The sequence below is a fragment of the Ostrinia nubilalis genome, chromosome 7 (assembly GCF_963855985.1).
Source record: "Ostrinia nubilalis chromosome 7, ilOstNubi1.1, whole genome shotgun sequence".
NCBI classification, from domain to species: domain Eukaryota; kingdom Metazoa; phylum Arthropoda; class Insecta; order Lepidoptera; family Crambidae; genus Ostrinia; species Ostrinia nubilalis.
In genome coordinates, this window is record NC_087094.1 from 1,763,424 (window position 1) to 1,786,815 (window position 23,392).

General features: G+C 39.5%; 1 protein-coding gene across 2 annotated transcripts; it reads left to right on the forward strand.

Annotated features, from left to right (window-relative positions):
* Nucleotides 1-6: 6 nt before the first annotated feature.
* Nucleotides 7-23,289, forward strand: LOC135073044 (calnexin). Of its 2 annotated transcripts, XM_063967054.1 has the most exons (13): nt 9-147; nt 410-523; nt 830-994; nt 1,857-2,006; nt 4,564-4,772; nt 5,288-5,495; nt 12,605-12,725; nt 13,292-13,434; nt 15,323-15,439; nt 16,679-16,819; nt 18,612-18,734; nt 19,167-19,334; nt 20,692-23,289. In XM_063967054.1, exons 2-13 carry the CDS (start codon nt 410-412, stop codon nt 20,758-20,760), a joined length of 1,728 nt encoding a protein of 575 aa, XP_063823124.1. In that variant the 5' UTR covers nt 9-147; the 3' UTR covers nt 20,761-23,289. The 2 variants fall into 2 exon arrangements, with proteins under 2 accessions (XP_063823125.1, XP_063823124.1); XM_063967055.1 differs by lacking the exons at nt 18,612-18,734; nt 19,167-19,334; nt 20,692-23,289 and adding an exon at nt 17,356-17,559 and having other exon boundaries at nt 7-147.
* Nucleotides 23,290-23,392: the final 103 nt, after the last annotated feature.

Consider the following 23,392-nt stretch of genomic DNA (forward strand, 5'->3'; position numbering starts at 1 on the left):
TTCCTTGACAACTGTTTGTTTTTGATTGGCTGAAAATTTTCAGAGGAAACTGAAAATCATTGAGGTTTAGTTTGGATTTTACGAGCACAAAAGCTAGTTTTTTTATGTGTTGAACAGTAACAATAAGTGTAATAAATAAAGAGCAAGGTGAGTTATGGTTCTAAACTTCATAAATAAATTAGAGCTGACTTAGGGCTGGGTCGCCGGCCCTTTTATTGAGGATATCCGATTTCCGGCGCTCTTCTATTAGCTGCTTGGTTTTCGAACTGTTCTTGCAGTTTTTTAATTGAATTAGTTTGAAACAGACGTGGTAAAAGTTGGAACTGTGACTAGCGTGTGCATTACTTATTTATTAGCGGCCGACGTGTAAGCGTTATCAGTGAAATATTTGATGGGGTTTTCATTTCAGATGGCTCGAGGAGGGTACCGGGTGTTAGCGTTGAGTGCCTTACTGGTGTTAGTGGGAAGTGCAGTGGTTGTGAAGGCGGAAAGTGAAAACTCAGATGATGGGATCTCTGTGGAGGTTAGTTTGATAATCATGTCATACAGATACAGGTTACATGACCTACTTAGCAACAGTTGAGATAGCTCTGCTTCTTGTTGAAAGATTTTGTACTTGAGTACCTTATTGCTGAATGAACTGTACATCATCTAGCAGTCTTTACACCATAGGCCAACAGCTACACTTGTTTTGTACTAAAAACAATGTAATACTAGTTGTCTTATACTAAAAAACCAGTGTAATTCACAAACTACTTTAACTTGAAGAAAATTAGTAATGTTATAATTATTTTAATGATTAACTTTGATTGTTATGTCATTTGTGTAGGTCGAAGAAGATGACCAGTACCACAGTCCGACTATAGACCCGAAGAAAGTGTTCCTCGCAGAGCACTTTGACGATGAAGCCGCTTTTAAGAAGAAGTGGGTTAAATCGGAGGCCAAGAAGCAGGGTGTCGATGAGAACATTGCCAAATATGATGGGAAATGGAGTGTAAGTAGTTTTGCATTTATTTTTACTAAATTGCTTTTCCTGAATTTACATTTTTTATTGCAAATCTTTGTCATAGAGATCATTGAGACTATGATATAGAATGCTGATTAGAATAATGTTATAGTGATTCCTATTAGAATAAAAATGCCATTGTAACCTTGAATTTTAATTATAATGATCATTAATTCAAAATTCTAAAACAAAAAATCAGGTTTTAGTACCCCAATGAGCATTGCCCATTTAATTTTGTGACGATTTAGACTTATCTTTGTTTACTTTAAATTAGTTTTAAATTTCATTCTTATTTTAATAATCTTGTGATCTTGTCCAAGAACAACACATTTGTTTGATATAGGTTCATGAGAATAGTTCTTTTCTAATTGGTTTTAAGACTTCCCTGATATGTAAATTTTTTTATAGTTTAAATTTTTCCATGTTTCAATCTACCAAAGAACATGTTATTCCATAGTAAACAATTTGTAAACTAGTACCTTTGAAGATAAAGTGAAGTTGTCGGCCGTTTGGTGTAGTGGTTCAGAACGGACTACTATGCCGAGAGGTCCCGGGTTCGATTCCTGGCCGGGCAGAAATTGAAATGATGAATTTTAATTTCTGTGACGGGTCTGGGTGTTTTCTATGTATAATATGTATGTATTTACAAAAAAAAAAGTATTTAAGTATGTTTATCCCATCGTCTAGTACCCATAGTACAAGCTTTGCTTAGTTTGGGACTAGAGGCGCAGTGTAAAATGTCCAAGGATATTTATATTTATTTATTTATGTACTTAAGATAGACACCAAAGTGGATTATCTCACCCACATTTTACTTCTTCTCCTTCTAATCCAATTGCATTCTATTTAGATCCAAGCACCAACAAAGAAGATCTTGAAGGATGACTTGGGCTTGGTGTTGACCACGGAAGCCAAGCACGCGGCCATATCTACACTCCTGGACAGGCCATTTGAGTTCAAAGACAAGCCTCTCGTGGTCCAGTATGAAGTTACTATGCAGGTATGTTATTTTAAAATATGAAATTTTGTTTAGTATAATTTATTTTTACCAATAAACACTAATTGCTAATGATTTAATGTAAGTTATGTTTGAAATTGTTTTATTGAAATAATATTAGGCATAAGGTTTCTTCATTGTGTAACTTTTTGTATGACAATCCGGTTAATTAAACTCTGCCATCTCATGCAGAATAGGTGACTTTTCACAAAAAAATATATTTAAAACATTATTGCACATAGCACAAGGTACAAATAGTACTTAATGCCATGTCTCTTTGTTGTCTCCCAGTCAAGCTTATGCCTAAGCAGAAAATTAGAAATTGGTAATAAATAATGTTGTAGCCTTGAATTTAATCATATATTAAAATTTGAAACTACACCAATGTAGTTTTTTATCTATAAACAAACTATGCCTGTTGCTATGCCAAAGCCACAACTATTGAAATCAACTATGAATGCAGAGATTAAACAATTATTACGATCTGTAATGGCATTGACTCACTTTTTGTATAACATTTTAAACCGTGACAATGTTTTCAATTGCAAACCAATTGTAATTTACATTGTAATACTTCTTAATTGACTGTATTAGAACAAAATATTTTGCGCCATGTAGAGCGGAAAATGTTATTTTCTCGAAAGTATCTCTGTAATATAAACTATTTATACTTATTGCCTGAAATGAAATATGAAATTTTATTGTCTAACAAGAATCCTTGGGAAAAAAGCCGATTATGTTTTGAAACGACGGAGTTCGAGGGGTATTCGTTATTGTATAGCTTGTAGTAATTGGCTTATCGGCTTAGCATACAATAACTTTCGAATTGTACTCGCCTACGCGTAGAAATTGCGTCTACTATTGCATCATGCTCGTTAAATTAGACTCTAATGCCTAGGCTTTGGTTGTGACCCAAAATTGTCGCCGATGTTTGTGCTAGTAGCTAATTACATTAGTATAATTAGTAGTTAATGTTTAGGTTACACCTCCAAATAGACATGATATCATCATAAAGCCCTTGGAAAGTTTTCGTTTAGCTGGAATAAAAAGTAAGCTCTATCTTTTGTGAAAAAAACGGCTGATAAAATTGATTTACGAAGTCCTCTTAAAAATATTTAATGCACACATTCAAAGTATTGCTGTAAATGTTACTAAGACTGAATCAGTCTCAGTAAATTAAAGTAGGTATCCTGTAATTATTTACCTATTAAGTGAAAACAGAATTTCGACCTAAATATCTCAAATCTGAAGGTAAAACGTATGCAATTCAAATTGACCAATGCCATTCTTCTAAAACTGATTGTGTGATAAACCTACAGACCTAGGAATACATTATCATATACTTGAACTATTTCGTCGCATTTATTTGGTACGTTTGTTTTATTCAAAAGTCGGATATCTTCGCTAGAATCGTTATTTATAACATTTGGACTACCATTCGTCGTGGTGTCCATGAAAACAGTGGAATGTATTATGTCATGAAGTTGAATCTTTTATTTTTGCATGTTGAATCGAATTCGAATTATTTTCACAAACTTGTTTTTATAGAAATAATAATCATGTCAACTGACCACTTTTACTGATATAGTTTTAGTACATTAACCTTTTCTTTGTCTTGATCAAATAGACTTGATAATAAATTAAACCAAGCTGATTGTATCAGGCAAACACTATCATGACTTGGTTAAATATCTGGGGACTTAGATAAAGTAACGTTAATGGGACAGTTTTAATTCCGAAATTGATCTAAAAGCTTTTTTTTAATAATTTGGAGCATTAAGAGAAATATTTTCCATTGCTTTTGTCTGAGGCTAGTAGGTAATTAGGGTGGTGGTTATTAAATCGAATCGCCCAGAAATCAGGCAACACGTGTTTGTAAATGGACTATTTACAAAAGTAGGCATTACAAAATATGACGAATTTGTTTTTGAGTAGCGAATACCATGGGACTCTCAAATACCTTCTAACGATAGCATTACGCTCATGTTTACAAACTGACAAGTGAAGATGCTGAGAACGAACAATGTAAACACCGTTAACTTGCGCTGGCGTCGCTCCAGCATCGCTTTCGGAAGTGCGACTTCCAGAGTTATAAATAGGATTTTATTTTAACACGCCAATGAACTTGGATATTTTTGATTTGCTGAATTAATGTTTTGCACATGTTCAGGGGTGACTGTGCCAATTTTTTTGTTATTAAAATAGAAAATAATATCTGTAATGTAAATATACCAAGTCACAAAGAAGTATTTCTTTTGTAAATTAACTATTTACAATTTCTATAAGTTAGGTAAATCGATAATTAAATATTTTATACAGTGTCCAGAGTAAAAGTAAACTTAGTTTTTTATTTAGAAAGAATATTCGTATTTTGAATTACAAATTACTAATTTAGTACTGTTGTGGGTTCACCACAATAGTCCAGCGGCGACGGGGTTAAAACTAAAGGCCCTCGAATCGACAGTTCGTCTCCGACACCATTGGGCTATTTTCGCCTTCAGTTTATTTGTTCGATAGTTTGATGATTTATTTCTAATCAACTATTCTATTCTCGCTTCAGGAGGGCCAAAACTGCGGCGGCGCCTACATCAAGCTGCTCTCAAAGGGAACCAACACCAAAGCGGACCTCCGCAAGTTCTACGATCAGACGGCCTACACCATCATGTTTGGGCCCGACAAGTGCGGGAACGACAACAAGCTGCACTTCATCTTCAGACACAAGAACCCGAGGAATGGGTCTATTGAGGAGAAGCACAGCAAGAAGCCCAGGTGAGGATTTCGGTCCGAGAAAGAAGTCCGGTCGCCGAGCAGATAGAATTTCGTCCAATGACCCCAAGATACCCATCCTTATCGCTCGCGTGCAAGCGTCCAAAGACCCCATTGGACGAAATTATATGTGCTCGGCGACCGGAATTTAGCTGAATATTAATAGTTCCATCCGACTGAGAAAAGTGACTAACGCCCGTTTTCACCATCAATCCCTAATTTTTAAGTGACCACTATGAAAACAAAATTCCCGTTATGTTATGTTACCAAGGGTCACATAAAAAATAGGGACTGATGGTGAAAACAGGCATTAGTTTCTTCCGTCACTTCTTCTTAGCACCAGCCCATAAATGTCGTCCCCGAGTGGTGGTAGGGCAAGCTATATTTGGGACGTGTACAAGTGCCCTAAAAAGAGCCCAAGTGCTGAATACATTTTTGATTTTGACACCTTGGGGTTAGGTATGCTTTTCAGCAGGGGGACACAATCGTAATAAATTAACTACTTATATTTTCCCCAGCCAACGCTTAGAAGACATCTACAAAGACAAGGAGCCGCATCTGTACACTTTGATCGTGCGCCCAGACAACACCTTCAGCGTGCTCGTCGACGAGAAAGAAGTCAACGCTGGCTCACTCCTGGAGGACTTCACTCCCGCCGTCAACCCGCCCGAGGAGATCGACGACCCCAGCGACAGCAAGCCTGACGACTGGGATGAAAGAGAGAAGGTAACGACCAGTGTCCACACTCTATCCTCCCAGGGCACGCCGGCTCACTCCTAGAGGACTGACTCCCGCCGTCAACCCGAGGAGATCGACGACCCTAGCGACAGCAAGCCCGACGACTGGGACGAGCGGGAGAAGGTAACGACCAGTGTCCACACTCTATCCTCCAGAAGGTAACGACCAGTGTCCACTCTATCCTCCCAGGTCACGCTGGCTCACTCCTGGAGAACTCACTCCCGCCGTCAACCCGCCTGAGGAGATCGACGACCCTAGCGACAGCAAGCCCGACGACTGGGACGAGCGGGAGAAGGTAACGACCAGTGTCCACACTCTATCCTCCAGAAGGTAACAACCAGTGTCCACACTCTATCCTCCAGAAGGTAACGACCAGTGTCCACACTCTATCCTCCAGAAGGTAACGACCAGTGTCCACACTCTATCCTCCAGAAGGTAACGACCAGTGTCCACTCTATCCTCCAGAAGGTAACGACCAGTGTCCACACTCTATCCTCCAGAAGGTAACGACCAGTGTCCACACTCTATCCTCCAGAAGGTAACAACCAGTGTCCACACTCTATCCTCCAGAAGGTAACGACCAGTGTCCACACTCTATCCTCCAGAAGGTAACGACCAGTGTCCACACTCTATCCTCCAGAAGGTAACGACCAGTGTCCACTCTATCCTCCCAGGTCACGCCGGCTCACTCCTGGAGGACTCACTCCCGCCGTCGCGTCTTTCCGTTCTATACATAGCCAGAACGCACCCATAGGAAACTGCTCGTGTATATTTTGTAGTGCCCGTTTGTAAATCTGTGACTCCAAACTATACACGAATTTTGCGTACTGATCGTGTATAGTTTGGAAGAGCTTAGTAAAAAAAGTCATATCCAAACTATACTCGATTAGTTTCTACTACACCACTTACACTTGACTAGAGTGTGTATTTAGTAAAATATGGAATTATATTTAAAATTACATTTATTCGATATTATTACATAAAATATTATTATTTTACTGAATCTATAATAAATCTAGATTTTTAACACTATTGTAAGTGGTTTTTGAAATTAAATTGATTAGGTAGATTATTTAAGTAGTATTTCAAATTAAATAACAATTATTAGTGTAATCATAAATTCATTTAAAATGAGAGAGTGTGAGAGAAGAAAGTTCAACGTGCATTATTAATACATTATGCGAGACTTTAAATGCTAGGTTTGTATTATCGGCCGTTTGGTGTAGTGGTTCGAAACGGACTACTATCAGGCCTGTTCATCTCCGCGAGTTTACATCGAAAACAAAACACGCACGATTGCCCCCTACAAGAGTACTATTCGACAAGGCCTCACATACGAGCGAGCATTGACTCACGCACGCGTATTCTTGTGTATGATGGAAAAAAATAAAGAAAATGGTGTACTAAATACTGTGCAGTATTTAACTTCCTAAATAATAATAAAAACACAGAATGTACTTTTTTAAGTTGCCTGAAGACACTGAGAGGTAAATAAGTAGTTAATATTATTCATGATAATTCATGCTAAATTATGTATTTCCTCCGCCATTTTCTGCAGATTGGCACCTCACGTCACATCATTTTACCGAAGTCAGCCCTATAGCTTCGGCGCAGTACCGATCACTGACGTTTGTCAACAAAACTTCTGACAAACTTGCTTGACTCTTGAGACAAGCTAAATTACACCATATTGTTAATGACATTGAGCATACATTTTTTTAAATACCTTCGCGAAGTAAAACTTCTGTACGTAGTACTTATTATTATTCTGTGCTACTATTCCGGAGGTAGCGGGTTCGATTCCCGCACAGTACAAACATTTGTGTGCATGAACATATTTGTTTGTATTGGACTGGGTGTTTTCTATGTATAGTATGTATTTACAAAAAAAAAGTATTTAAGTATGTATGTTTAATACTTAGTATTATCAGGCCTGTTCATCTCCGCGAGTTCACATCGAAAACAAAACACGCACGATAGCCCACCTACAGGAGGCGATTCGACAAGGCCTCACATACGAGATACGAGCGAGCATTGACACACGCACGAGTAGGTACTCTTGTATTATGGAAAAAAATAAAAAAATACTGTGTAAAAAATACTGTGCAGTATTTAACTGCCTAAATAATAATAAAAATACACAATGTACTTTTTTTAAGTTGCCTGAAGACACTGAGAGGTAAATAAGTGGTTATTATTATTCATGATAATTCATGCAAATTCATGTATTTCTTCCGGCATTTTCCGCGATTTGGCACTTCACGTCACACATTAGTTTGCCGAAGTTCGCCGAGCCAGCTATTGTCAATTATTATAGGTGTCAAACAGGATAGGGTCTTTGCGCTGGTTTTCGTCCAACTATCGGAGTTGCCAACTTTGTGATCTTAAAATACCCTTACATAAATGTATCATATTATTTTATGTCGTTCGAGTGCTCATAAAGGCAGTCAACTAAAGTCCATACTGCAACGCACACACAATCCGCACCGTAACGTAAACGCCTTGCCTCGCCGATGACAGCGCGCGAAGGGCAATGACAGCTCGCAAAACACTGACGTATATCAATGTCTCATGGACTTGGCGTAACTTTAAAATAAACGTACTCGGTACATTACGCACACACTTACACGCATTATAAATACATACACGACTTAAGAAAACAACATGGCCGCAATATAGGCAATCAGCTGACAGGTATTTGTGTGTGTGTGTGCGTGTAGTTGTCAGCTGATTGCCTATAAATATGTTGTTTTCTTAAATCTTGTATGTAGGTACCTACTCGGCACAAGTCAGGTAGTTAGTGACGTCACATGAAAATGTTGCCAGAATGAGTACTGACCAAACATTATCTATTTCTTTTTTTTATACATCACCAGGGGTAAGTTAGAAAGAGATAAACAGCTGTTTGTCATTAATTTGTCGAATTTTTGTATAGATCTATATTTCCTCTCCACTATTACCTCCATGTCACAAAAGGCGATACGTTGTTGATCCCTTTCCGAGTTGATATGCCTGCTATAATTATGACCTGAGCTATGCTTTAAAAAAAATTACCCTTAGTCATCTAAGATTTAATTTTGTATGAAGAAGTTTAATAAACACTTAAAATTGTGTTTATAATGCTATTAATTAGACATACGTGCCAAAAACTTTTCCTGTCAGCACGTTTTTTTTCTAGCGCGATGATTTCTGCAATGTACCGGTGACCGGTGTATGGCCGCGCATTTACGTAATTTTTTGGAACTCACTACTTTTTAAATTACATTTTCATTTAGGTAGAACTGTTGCTTAGGCATTATAGATTGCAACAAAACTAGCGCGGGATGGCTACTGCCTTCTGTGAATACAATACTTTGTATTCAAATTTTACGCATGTGTTTATGGCAGCTCAGTGAAATGGACGAAAACCGAAGTTAGATAGAAAACCAGCACAATGACCCTACTTTCAAAAATTAATATTGCGATTTTATAAATCACTTAAACAACTTTATATTAATTTGCGGTACGAAGTACGCCGGGATAGCTCGTAAAACAAATTCATTATTTACATATTACTAATTTATCAACTTTGTTCATTGTTAGTTCATTAGTTGTTCGTGTTTCGTTTGGGTTAGACCAAGAGCCGAATGCAAAAAATAAATGTTACTTAATTATAATATTAATCCTACAAAAAACGGACGGACGTGTGCAAGTCTAATAGCCATATACTTGGTTAACTCATTTTAAAAAGTGCACAAAAACGTTTTATGTTTTCATTTCGTATGCGATGCTACTTAGGTATAGTAGATTTTTTAATTTTATGTTTGAAAGCTTTTCAGCGTATTTTTTTTAATAATGAATGTGGAAGGGTTCTCGGTCAATGTACACATTTTTAAATCTGTCGAATGAGCCATGTATTATTTATTATACCTTCCTCTTGAATCACTCTATTTTAGGGTTCCGTACAAGCCAGTTGGTATATAACTTTGATTTTGTTACAGCTTAAAGGTGCTATAGACCTGAGTATTTAATATGAATTTCAATTTAATACCTCTACGCGTACATGAGGAAACAAGTAGAAACTTTAAATTTTTTTCAAAAATATTTTAAAAAATCTGCTTACAAGATCTCGTTCAAACCAATTTTCGTTGGAAGTTTTCATGATGTACAATGTATGTACATACATATAAAATGATGTTAGAAACCTTAATATCATGTTTAAAGACCTATCCATAGATACCCCACACGTATGGGTTTAATGAAAACCAAAATGTATTGCTTTTTTCTATATTAATTTGTGTGAAAATCTTAATGCTGTTCACAGAATACATCTACATACCAAGTTTCATCAGTATTTTTCTTATAGTTTCGGAAAAAAATGGCTGTTTCATACGGACGGACAGACAGACTATATGACGAATCTATAAGGGTTCCGTTTTTGCCATTTGGCTACGGAACCCTAAATACCGTATCAAAATCTGTTGCATAGTTTTAAAGATCTAAGCATACATAGGGACAGACAGACAGGAAAGCGACTTTTTTTTATAATTATTACGTAGTGATGATGGGCATATAGACCAAATAAAGACATTTTGATTTAAGGGGGGGACATCGTAAGAGCCATTCACATTTTTATCAGAAAGTTAATAAATTAATATATTTAGGTTTTTGAAATGTAAAACAGCCAGGAAATCAAAGAGGCAAACATGATACCTTTGTGATTTTATAGGAATTTTATTGTAAAACACGGTCATATTAAACTTTTATAAAAAAATCCAGAGGTTAATGTTTTTTTTCGAGAAATTTTTTTTCTAATCGTGTTTTCGAAAATATCATCCCATCACACATATACGTTCTGTAATACATAATATTGAAAACAGTGCGAAATATCGTCAATTGCAGTTTTCACATACTAAGGGCCCATAATGAAATTAGTATAATGTTTGTTTATGTAATAAAATTTGGTTTGAAATACCTACTGAAATGAATTTTTATTTCTTACTAGCTTTTTGTCTTCGCCCACGTGAAATAAATTGTCACAGTTATGTGTGTTATAAAATATTTAGGTGCTAGCTCTTACACTATATAACTGGCGGCCGCATGTAGCTGCGCGTTGCCGCGAAGAGCAGTGAATGCAAGTGTGGTGCGCTAGATGGCGACACAGTAGCTTCTTGTAGCAGTCAGCCCTATGGCATCAAGACAGTACCGATCACTGACGTATGTCAACAAAACGGTGCTCGACTCTTAAGACAAGCTAAATTACACCATATTGTTGATGTCATTGAGCATACATTTTTTTGAATACCTTCGCGAAGAAAAACTTCTGTACGTAGTACTTATTATTATTCTGTGGTATTATGTACAAGCTTTGCTTAGTTTGGGACTAGAAGCGCAGTGTAAAATGTAAGGATATTTATTTATTATTTATTTTATTTATTAACTTTTATCTCAAGAACAAAATCATTTTGACATATTTCCATACCTACATAATTCTTAATTTAAGAGTTATTCGAGAATTGGTGAAAATTAAATATCAGCCCCAAAACAAATATCTTTTCTATGGCAGAATACGTGTCGAAAGATGATTCAATGTTTAAAGTAGACACGCAGATATGAATTGATATGTAATAGAAAGAGAGGTCAATAAGACAAAATGACTAGCATGCAACTACTCGCGTATAAATTGTAATCACGCACTTATTACAATACATACATGATTAGTCCGTATGCGTACTGGCGATGTATATTTTGGAGTAAGATACTTGACCTAAGTCACTACAAAGTATACGCGAGCAGTACGCAGCATATGCGTACTGGTCGTGTATAGTTTGGAGGAGCTTAGTAAAAAAAGTCAACTCCAAACTATACTCGATTAGTTTCACACCCTTGCGTTCTGGCTATGTATAGAACGGAAAGACGCCCCGCCGTCAACCCGCCCGAGGAGATCGACGACCCTAGCGACAGCAAGCCTGACGACTGGGACGAGCGGGAGAAGGTAACGACCAGTGTCCACACTCTATCCTCCAGAAGGTAACAACCAGTGTCCACACTCTATCCTCCAGAAGGTAACGACCAGTGTCCACACTCTATCCTCCAGGAGGTAACAACCAGTGTCCACACTCTATCCTCCAGAAGGTAACAACCAGTGTCCACACTCTATCCTCCAGGAGGTAACAACCAGTGTCCACACTCTATCCTCCAGAAGGTAACAACCAGTGTCCACACTCTATCCTCCAGAAGGTAACAACCAGTGTCCACACACTATCCTCCAGAAGGTAACGACCAATGTCCACACTCTATCCTCCAGAAGGTAACGACCAGTGTCCACACTCTATCCTCCAGGAGGTAACAACCAGTGTCCACACTCTATCCTCCAGAAGGTAACAACCAGTGTCCACACTCTATCCTCCAGAAGGTAACAACCAGTGTCCACACACTATCCTCCAGAAGGTAACGACCAATGTCCACACTCTATCCTCCCAGGGCACGCCGGCTCACTCCCGGAGGACACACTCCCGCCGTCAACCCGCCCGAGGAGATCGGCGACCCCAGCGACAGCAAGTCTAATCCTAATCCGAGTCTAGTCCTAATCCCGAGTGTTGCTGTAAAATCTCAAATTTCCTAGCACATCCTTGGTGGAATAGTAACCTTAGATGGGATTCACATCGATACGGATGCGAACGTATGCGACTGCGGCCGACGGCTTCCGTTTGTCTAATAAATTATATGAAATACGCGCACATGCGCGTTTATTAGCAATCGCTTACAAGGAGAACAAAACAACAAAATGCATGCCACGGCAGCCGACAGCATCCGATTTGAATCCTACCTTAGACTTTTTGCAAGCAGATTGTGTGGTCGGGCTGTCAACGAGTATTCGAACATGTATGGAAGTACATATTATTATTACATTACACTAATTTGATCCTCATACTAATTAGAAGCTGACCTAACTATCCCAACTAAAAGTCTATTACTCTGCAGGGATCTTAGAAATTAGCTACATGTAGGCCTCCCCTCTCCGATAGTTTATGAGCCATTTCAATTCAGCAGCTTCATGAAACACTCCAAATAAACAATGTTCTTTCTTTCTTTCTAAACATTCCATGTGTGTACAGATCGTGGACCCCACGGCGTCGAAGCCCGACGACTGGGACGAGACGGCGCCGGCGCAGATCGTTGACCCCAACGCGGTCAAGCCCGACGGCTGGCTAGACGCTGAGCCCGAGATGATTCCTGGTACGTATTCAGATATACTAACTTTTGCTCATGTTTTGTGACATAGTGATTTCGTGACAGATTTTTTGTGTATTTTAAGTTTGGAGGGTACATTTGGGTAACCTTTGTCTGAGACGACCATTTTAAATGACATTCGAATAAGATAAAACGTAACTAGATGTTTTTGGTGGTCCCCAAGCTACTTCTGAGTGCTAACAAAATAAAAAAATGGCTTCCCCTACGAGATTAATTGATAAGCATAATGCACGGTTGGTATAATTCTTTGCAACAAAAACTACAATCGCGGGCCCGAAACGCAGCGTTCAGAGGGCGTAGTGTGAGTTTATGTCAAACGCATTCGATAGCGACTGCGTTTAAAAAATATATGAAGATTTTAGTTCTTAATAGTTTCCTCTAGGTGCGCTGTACATTTAATGTCACTTTTTTACGCAGTCGAAATCGAGTGTAAATTCACGCTACGCCCACTTGTTCACACGTCTCGGAATTAATGCTTTTACGCCTGTTAAAGTTTTTTTTTTTACAAACAGTCACAGTTTAAACATTAATCAACAATATTTTTCCTCCAGACCCCGACGCGACCAAGCCTTCTGACTGGGACGAGGACATGGACGGCGAGTGGGAAGCGCCTCTCATCGACAACCCTGCTTGCTCGTCTGCACCCGGCTGCGGGCCCTGGCGCCCGCCCACCATCCCCAACCCTGACTACAAGGTACTAAAAATAAAACTCATTAAAACTCATTTATTTCTGTAAATAGGCTTAAAAAAAGCACTTTTACACGTCCCAGTATTAACCCTACCACTGCTTCAGGACAATAAATGGGCCAGTGCTGAGAAGAAGCTGCGCAAGAAACTCAGACACTATTGTCAGCCTCCTTATGTAGTACCACCAGTACAGTGCACCTTATGTAGTGGTGATAGGTGCTATATTGCAATGAAAAAAATGCCCACTGCCACTTGATTTTAGCAATTCTGCGAGCTATATCGGTCACTGTGGTTCTGGCGTCCGTCCACCATCCCCAATCCTGACTACAAGGTACACTGCACCTTATGTAGTTGAGTTAGGTTCTATTTTCCAATGTAACAGATTCCCAACATGGACTAAAGCCTGGTCCGTGAGCACGTAGAATTTTGTCCAATGACCCAAAGCTACCCATCCTTATCGCTCGCGCGTAATTATGTTGCTGTCGCGCTCGCACACTCACTGCGGGCGCCCGTCGCACAGTCGCGACAGCAGTATAATTACGCGCGAGCGATAAGGATGGGTAGCTTGGGGTCATTGGACAAAATTCTACGTGCTCACGGACCGGGCTTTACAAGGTATAGCTTAAGCAGTTGTGATAGCGTCTCTAACGCAACAACAACCTCGCTTGCGTGTCAACACCCGGCTGCGGGCCGTAGCGCCCGCCCACCATCCCCAATCCTGACTACAAGGTACTTACGTACTTGTGATAGGTGCTATTTTGCAATGAACAAATCTTAACGTCGGCCGTTTGGTGTAGTGGTTCGAAACGGACTACTATTCCGGAGGTAGCGGGTTCGATTCCCGCACAGTACAAACATTTGTGTGCATGAACATATTTGTTTGTATTGGACTGGGTGTTTTCTATGTATAAATTAATAAGTATGTATTTACAAAAAAAAAGTATTTAAGTATGTTTATATCCGTTGTCTAGTACCCATAGTACAAGCTTTGCTTAGTTTGGGACTAGAAGCGCAGTGTAAATGTCCAAGGATATTTATTTATTTAACAAATCACCAACCCCGACTACAAGGTACAGTGCACCTTATGTAGTGGTGATAGGTATTATATTGCAACGACTTGCGCCTCCGCCGCTGGTTGCGGGCCGTAGCGACTCCCGTCTACAAGGTACAGTGCACCTTATGTGGTGGTGATAGGTGGTATTTTGCAATAAACTGTAAATGTACTATTAATTGAGTATTGAAACTAACTGAATACGAGATACCAGTGACTGTGACAGCTAAAGGTCCAGTAGCCCTCTCACTTTGTGGCTACCAAAAGGACTAGGGTGATTGCTATAGTAATTGGCCTATACATAGTTATTGGCATATTGGATTGTTAATAAGTAAGAGACAAAAATATTTACTACATTGGTTGCTCAGAAAAAATATTTGTCTCTTCCTCTCTTAATAACTTCCATTAGGCTTGTTTCTTTTCATTTTAGGCAAGTTGGCCAATAACTATGTATTGGCTAATCACTATAGCGATCACCTACCACCACTAGTGATATAGCCACCGAAAGTCTGCAGTATTAATCCCACCTCTCGTTCCTACTGCTGCAACTCCTGTGTATCCAGGATCTACTGCTTAATATTACCCAACCAGATAAGTTCAAGATTACACGAGGGAAAAGTGAAACTATCAGCAGCTTAACCGGCCCTCGTGCCTACACCAGCAAATCTAGTATTAAAAATGCTAAAAAAAATCCGACCTTTGTAATGTAAATGAACACACTGTCTAAGAATAACGGTGTTTCTTCCCAAACTACACAGTGTAAGTGACTTTAAAGAAAAGACTTCATGCTTTCCCAATAATTTCTAGCAAGAAATAACACTTAATTAACAATGTTTGTTTGCAGGGCATCTGGCGCGCGCCTCTGATCCCGAACCCAAACTACAAAGGCAAGTGGGTGCCGCGCCGCATCCCCAACCCGGACTTCTTCCGGGACGAGCATCCCTTCCGTATGACGCCTATCGTGAGTATATGAAACTTTTTTTTTATTCCAGGAAAATGGCCTATCCATACCATACCTACCGCCGGGAGACGGCGTGAACTGAAACTTGGATTTATTTATTTATTTATTTGATCACCAACAAGGTTACATTGAGGCTTCACAAAAGTAACTATAAAAAATGACACTTGTTAAATGCAAACTTAATTATAGGTGAAAACATCATGCGTTAGAGACTAAAGAAACAGCAATTAGGGGTTAAAAATGAAAATAAAGTCAAAGTCAAAAGTCAAAATTTCTTTATTTGTTTAGACTAATAAATAGTTCTTACAAATCGTCATTTTGCTCTTAAGGGGCCTCTACATGTCTCATAATCTTTTTACCCTACCAGCGCTTCGAGACCAACATTTGGCAAGTGCTGAGAAGAAGCGCCGCAACAAACTCAGTCACCACTGTCTGCCGGTTAATATAATATTTAATATGGTGTAAAGAAGTCCCTATGCTTGTCCCTATATTTATTTTTATTTATTTTATTTTATTTTATTTATTAGGACAACCAACAAGACAAACACGCATACATGAAATTACTATAACTAAAAGTGCTTAAAACTAAGTGCTGTCTTAATTAAAGGCTGCCACGGCATGCAATGTGTGTGTGTGAATTTTGTGGGAGAAAAGTCAAGATTTGTTGAAGAATAACCCCTATGAGTAACGGGACTCAAAAAGGACATTTGTACGTACGTGGGGTACTTACAAGTACAGACAGTGGCAAACTGATTTAAATATTATTTATTTATTTAATGAGTCGTACACAGAGTTAGTTACAAAAATATAATTTAAAAAAATTGCGCAGCAAATGAAATAATTTCAGAAACCTTAACTTTACCTACCCTAAACATAACAACAATTTAACTTCGCACGTTTTATAGTCGTGTGACTTGGTCGAAATCGATTTTCCGACCAAGATTATTAATTGAACTGTTTCGTTTTTAAGGGGAGGCCTTAGTCTGGTCTGCGAGCACGTCGAATTTTGTCCAATGACCCCAAGCTACCCGATACGCGACGGGTGTGACGTGCACACTCACTGCGGGCGCCTGTCGCACGCAGTGAGTGTGCGAGCGCGACAGCAACATAATTACGCGCGAGCGATAAGGATGGGTAGCTTGGGGTCATTGGAAAAAATTCTACGTGCTCACAGACCGGGCTTTAGCAGCAAACATCTTTTGTTTGAAACGCGCCAACAACCCTTTTTTGTCCCCACAGCACGCCGTAGGCTTCGAGCTATGGTCCATGTCTCCTATGCTGCTGTTCGACAACCTACTAGTGACCGATGACGCGGAAGTCGCTCGCGCGTGGGCGCAGCAAACTTTCCACCTCAAGCGCGCCAAGATCTCCAGGGACTCGGTGAGTTTGGATTGTATACTTTATTGTGGTTGATATTGGGTTTAGATTTGATTGGCACTCCTGTGCCTCGTGATTGGAAGGTGTGGTGAATTTTTGATAGGATCAATGTTAGTTGTCTGTCAAGAACAAATGAAAGTACGAAGTGATATCAAATAGGTACAGCAATACTAGTCTGTAATCTTTTATTATTTAAAAAAATTAAGTAGACACTAGCGTCCATATTTCCAATTATCGAATGCGCACACTTGGCGACTAAACGCGGCCACTAAACGCACGCGTCATTTCGTAATATTAAATTGACAAGTCGCGCGCCGCGTCTGTCGCTTCGATTGTAACCCAGTGTGCGCTGCATGCGATAATAAAAAAGTGTAAGCAACTAGGAACTAAAGAAAATGTTGTAGACAACAGCAATATTAATAAATTCGCTATAATGCTGTGTCATTCATGTCCGTAGTAAAAAGTATCTCCATCCGACTAGCTTTTGGACAAAGAAGATATCTACTGAGCCAATACGTTATAAAATAAATACAATTTAGCAAACGCTATGGGGCCGCATGCTGCGCGCCATGAACTACAAGCCGGGCTACTGGGCGGCCTATGCAGTATACGTCGCCATCCCTATCGCTGCTTACGTCGCCTACCTCGTCAGCCGCCTCAGAGAGGTCGCGTGTGAACTGGGCTCGTTACTGTCAGTAGTCAGCTAGATACAACACGCGTTGTTAGCTATAGTCTGGTTTGTGAGCATGTAGAATTTTGTCCAATGACCCCAAGCTACCCATCCTTATCGCTCGCGCGTAATTATGTTGCTGTCGCGCTCGCACACTCACTGCGGGCACCCGTCGCACAGTCGCGACAGCAATATAATTACGCGCGAGCGATAAAGATGGGTATCTTGGGGTCATTGCACAAAATTCTACGTGCTCGCAGACCAGGCTTTAACACTGGGGCCGCATGCTGCGGGCCATGAACTTCAAGCCGGGCTACTGGGCGGCCTATGCAGTATACGTCGCCATCCCCATCGCTGCATACGTCGCCTACCTCGTCAGCCGCCTCAGAGAGGTCACGTTAAAAACAAAGACACTATAGTTTTTAAAGGGAGATGTGGCTAATTACCTGCTAGATCATTAGACTTCAGTGTACTATCGGCAACAGTGTTAACTGCCCATATCGTCTCGTTCGCAAAGAATCACCATTTGATGAGAGCGAGAGCAAAAACGGAAATGGATAGTTAACACTGTGGCCGTGTGTCCATAGTTAGGATGTACTTGTATGGCTATCTTTATGGCTGTCTACGTCGCCTACCTCATCAGCCGGTAGAGGCCGCGTCAAAAACAAACGGTTTTATTATCGGCTGGATATAATGTTGACGAGTGTCAGCTAAACACAATATTGAAACTATTGTTTTTGAAGTGATATTTTTTGCTAACACGCTAGTTTTGTTAACCATCTACTGGTGGCCTACGCTGTTCAAGTGGCTATCCCCGTTGTCTCCTACCTTATAGTAGGGCCAAAGAGGTCGCGTTTGAAAGAGGCTCCTTTACTATCGGCTAGACAAAGACGATGACAAAGGGAGATGTGGCTAATTACGTGCTAGATTTATTATTAGACAACAGTTTGCATAATAAGGTTTTCATCGCCGTCTATATCGGTTACATCTTCATTCATTCTCGCCAAAGAGGTCCCTTTTCACAGCGAATGACAGAAGACAAATAAAGGTATACGTTATTATAGTAGTAGCAAATAGTAGTATAAAGTAAGCTAGAGCTAGAGTACTAGTAGCCGCTATGCGCAGGATTCGCTGGTGGAGCGCGCACTGCAGTTGGCGGGAGCTAATCCTTGGTTATACGCGGTAGCCATCCTCGGCTCCTTCGCCATTGTCGGCGTAGTGGCCTACCTCTGCTGCGGACCGAGATCGGTAAGATTGACTTTGTTCACTTTTGTAATGCCGTAAGTACTCCGATATTAGTAGTTACCCGTGTTTTTAGTGCAACTTTACCTTGAAACGCGTAAGATTCTCGGCGTCATAGTGACGCAGAGAAGCGCGGAATAGATCTATGAACAGATTCTTTAACTGTTTCTGTCGATTTCCGATTTCTTCAATGTATTAGAAGAATATTATATTGAAATAAAATAATATCTCATCTCACATAGAATTTGCAGTTTACAACAAACTGCTTTTTAACCATCACGCATAGATAAAAATTGATGTATATTTGTCAGCAAACATTTATTGTTGCTAAATAACACCTATTGCGAATCCATAAGATACTAAAGGTTCTGTTTGGATTACCGAGACAAGTTTCAGCACAATCATAAACCTTCAACTCACTACACCCTTACACCACAGGATTCGGACGCAGACGTTAAAAAGACTGATGCGATGATGGAGGACGATCCCCACTCCGAAGGGGAAGGGGACGGGGCCGAAGGGGAAGGGGACGCCGAGCCCGAGGAGTTGGAGGAGCAAGAGCAGGCTTCCAGCAAAGCGGACTTGGAAGGACCTGATACCACTGAGGTAAGGAGATGTGATATATTGTTAGAAGCAGCTCAAGGATCTGATGCGACGATGGACGATTCCCACTCCGAAGGGGAAGGGGACGGGGCTGAAGGGGAAGGGGATGCCGAGCCCGAGGAGCTGGAGGAGCAAGAGCAAGCTTCCAGCAAAGCGGACTTGGAAGGACCTGATACCACTGAGGTAAGGAGATGTGGTATATTGTTAGTAGAAGCAGCTCAAGAATCTGATGCGACGATGGATGATCCCCACTCTAAAGGGGAGGGCCGAAGGGGAAGGGGATGCCGAGCTGGAGGAACACGAGCAGGCCGCCAGCAAAGCCGACCTCGAAGGGCCGGATACCACTGAGGTGAGGAAATGGGATACATTGTTAGTAGAAGCAGCTCAAGGATCTGATGCGACGATGGAGGATCCCCACTCCGAAGGGGAGGGCGACAGCAAAGCGGACCTCGAGGGGCCGGATACCACTGAGGTAACGAAATGGGATAGTTGTAATTCGTAGAAATATCGCTAGGATAGAATCAGAGGGCTTAGTGTGAGTTTACATCAAACGTTTCACTAGTGACTGCGTAAAAACATAACATTAAATGTATGACGAATTGTACAGCGCCCCTAGCAGAAACTTTCAAGAACTAAAATTTTCGTACATATTTTAACGCAATCGAGGTCGAATGCGTTTGATGTAAACTCGCATTACGCCTACAGATTGAATGAACTCTGCTAGTCTTTCGTGGTCGATCTCCACACATTACAAATTATTTTGGGAGTTTTTTAATCAAACTTTACTAGCTCAAAGCAAGCTTTATTTCAGGGAGTAAAGTGGTATTCCTGTGTATTTATTGTCTTTCTTACTGTAAATTACATACCTACTTGGTATCTTACCAAAACTTATTGTCAGGATCTCTTGCTTGATAAATATTAACCAGTTTAACTTAAAAGATGAATCGGTTTATACAGATAGATAGAACACACTTTACTGTACACCACACAAGACAAGAAAAAGAAAGAAAGATAAAAAATATACGACACGAAACTCCTAAATAGGCGGTCCCTATAAAGCGATTAGATGTGAACGTAACAGGCAGAGTTAAGAGAAATTGTATTTTAGAGCTAAAGCCTGGTCCGTGAGCACGTAGAATCCCGTCCAATGACCCCAAGCTACCCATCTCTATCGCTCGCGCGTAATTATGTTGCTGTCGCGACTGTGCGACGGGCGCCCGCAGTGAGTGTGCGAGCGCGATAGGGATGGGTAGCTTGGGGTCATTGGACGGGATTCTACGTGCTCACGGACCAGGCTTTAGAACCAATCTACATTTTGTATTCCAAACAGGCAAGCTATAACCTTCCATAATTTCCACAGAGCACGCCTTTGGTGGACGCAGAAGGCGCGGGAGACGGCCAACGCAAGCGCAAACCGCGCAAGGAGTGAGCTCCCGCGAGCGTAGGTATTCATCACATCAGTTCTGTCCACCACTCTTGTTCCCAATCTCTGTTAGTGTTGCCGAACTATCGATAGTTTTAATTCGAAAAAGCCTTCTCCATCGATAGGCCTATCGATAGTATCGATAGCTTTTTATTTAAAAGCGACGATACTATCGATAGTATCGATACTATCGATAGTTTATTCTTCACGAGCAACAATACTATCGATAGTATCGATAGTATTGCACATATTCAATAGTATTGCCTCGTTTTGAGTTATCGACAGTATCGATACTATCGATAGGCCAATCGATAGTCTTGCGATAGTTTGGCTATCGATAGTCGACTATCAATCGGCAACAATAATCGCTGTAGAATTTGATAGTTGACACCACCATTCTGTTAACACTTGTTTAGAATCTAACGCCCGTATTCACAAACATTACTATGATTTTAAACTTTCGCGTTCCATTTCAATTAAAATAGTAAGACACAGGTATTAACGCGACGTTTATTAATGAGTTACATTATGTACTCACGGCTTGATGTTTCTCGATGGCTCGATTTTAACGTTACTATGAGGTCTCACAGAGCGTGTGGAGGCACAGGGTGACACACGAACCGATCACAACTCTATTCAACGCTCTGCGTTCGATTTGCTGCTTCACTTAAGTAAGCATCGTTTGTAAATACGGGCGTTAGATACAGGTGACATTGGCGAAATCGCGTTTTCCACAACATTCACAAGTAAATGTAAAAACGATTTTGTTATTATTTCTATTGTTGTGGTTTTCAAGCCTAGAATTTTGTGTGCAAGAAGACATCTATGAAATGAAACTTTTGGTTGATGGTGTCAACTACCGATTGTCCGATTTAAATTCATATCTCGATGTTTTTATTTATGTCGATACAGTAAATTAAAATTATTTATTTGTACCTGTTTATGTTACTAATTTGTTTGTGATAGCCTTATTTCTGATTCTACACTTACAATCTTATTGTATTTCCTTTATTTATTAATTTACAGTATAGACATAAATAAAATACATTTGTTTAAATTACCTACGATATTCCTACATCGAACATAGTCGATTGTAAACCAATTCGACTAAAATATGTAGATAACAGTATGCTTTGTGTGTTGTGGAATATTTGCGATTTTAATACACACTGAACAATATACATAACATTAAGTGGACAGAACATTCCATTATCTAAGTATTCATTTCTTCAAGTATTATCCCACGTGAAATGTGCCTTTAGCACGGCTACAACTACAAGTAATAAGCATTTCTATGTCGTGAAGTTCTTTATCTATACAATCAGGTATACATCAGTTTTAGATACGTGGGTGTTTGGCTACTTGAAAGCTTCGATATAAATCTAGTTTCTACCAAAGAGCTCACTGACTCGTTAACAAAACCCGTAGGTGACCGTTGGGATCAAATATAAATACACAACTTGGCCGGTACACTGCCGGGCACACGTATGTCATTAGCTAATTTAAATGTTACGAAGCTTGATGTGATTTAAGACATACTGATTTACACCATTATGGATCTTGACCGAACCATAGTAAGGTCTAAAGTTCCACTCACAAACAATGATAGAAATTCCAATATTTATATTTCTACATTAAATACAAAGTCCATAATGATATTAGATTGTCCCCGAGTTCTACGGGTCATAAATGTGAACAAAATTGTAAATGTGCTTATTAACATTTTTTTAAGCATTGAGGACCGGATGTAAGATATCTTTGCGATCTTAAATTTTAAGCGATTGACGAATAAATATTTATAATTAATTAGCCCGCATTTTGGACTCGCATTTCAAACTGTAAGCAGCTATGTTTAATTATTTTCTAAGTAGCCCTTTTATCAAATTACTTGATACGTTTATGTTAATTATAATGTAATACAGTGAAGTTTGAAATGCGAGCACCAAAATTAAGCTTTAAACTATGTATTTATTATTGTATAAATGTAGTTAATACATTTGTTCTCGTATGTGTCACGATAATGGGTCATGCTCCTTTTGTACTTATTGTAAACAAGGTTTTATCGCAAATATAATGTATTTAAGCATCTACACTTCATTGTAAATAATGAGATGTTGCTTTTCATATAGGTACTTCAATCCTTTAATTTTTAAATTGATCGTTTTGTGTGTTGTCTTGTCTTTTAGAAACCATTGTGAAGGATTAAAATTATTATGTATAGTTTTCAGATAAAAAAAACTGTATAGTCAGCTGCACAGAAATAAATTAACTTGTATGTAGACATTGTAATTTATTACAAGCAGATAAGGTTCATTATAGAAATATACGTATTCCTGTGCAGATGAGTGTACAGAACAATATCATAGCGTAGCTCAGAGCATGACCCAGGGTGGCGTTATGTAATAAGCGCCCGCGCGCCGTAGATTAAATAATATATTGTTTGTCTCGATGCATTTTATTTTCGTCCGTAAGCGTTGTGTGTGATAGGTACAAGTAATGGACTGTAATTTACATGAATAAACTAAATGGTTTCTATTTTATTTGTTTTATTTTGGAATAGTTTTAGGCATAAATTATTTTAAAAAATTCAGTATCGTCGTGCAGTGACACACCACCGCTTTGTGGGATATTTTTTCTA

What these genes read in the sequence shown, in the direction of transcription:
- LOC135073044 (XM_063967054.1), top strand. Translation starts at nt 410, where the DNA reads ATGGCTCGAGGAGGGTACCGGGTGTTAGCGTTGAGTGCCTTACTGGTG. An exon ending in TGAGCCCGAGATGATTCCTG is followed by an intron (nt 12,726 to 13,291) that starts GTACGTATTCAG and finishes TTTTTCCTCCAG; the next exon opens with ACCCCGACGCGACCAAGCCT. An exon ending in AAGGACCTGATACCACTGAG is followed by an intron (nt 19,335 to 20,691) that starts GTAAGGAGATGT and finishes TAATTTCCACAG; the next exon opens with AGCACGCCTTTGGTGGACGC.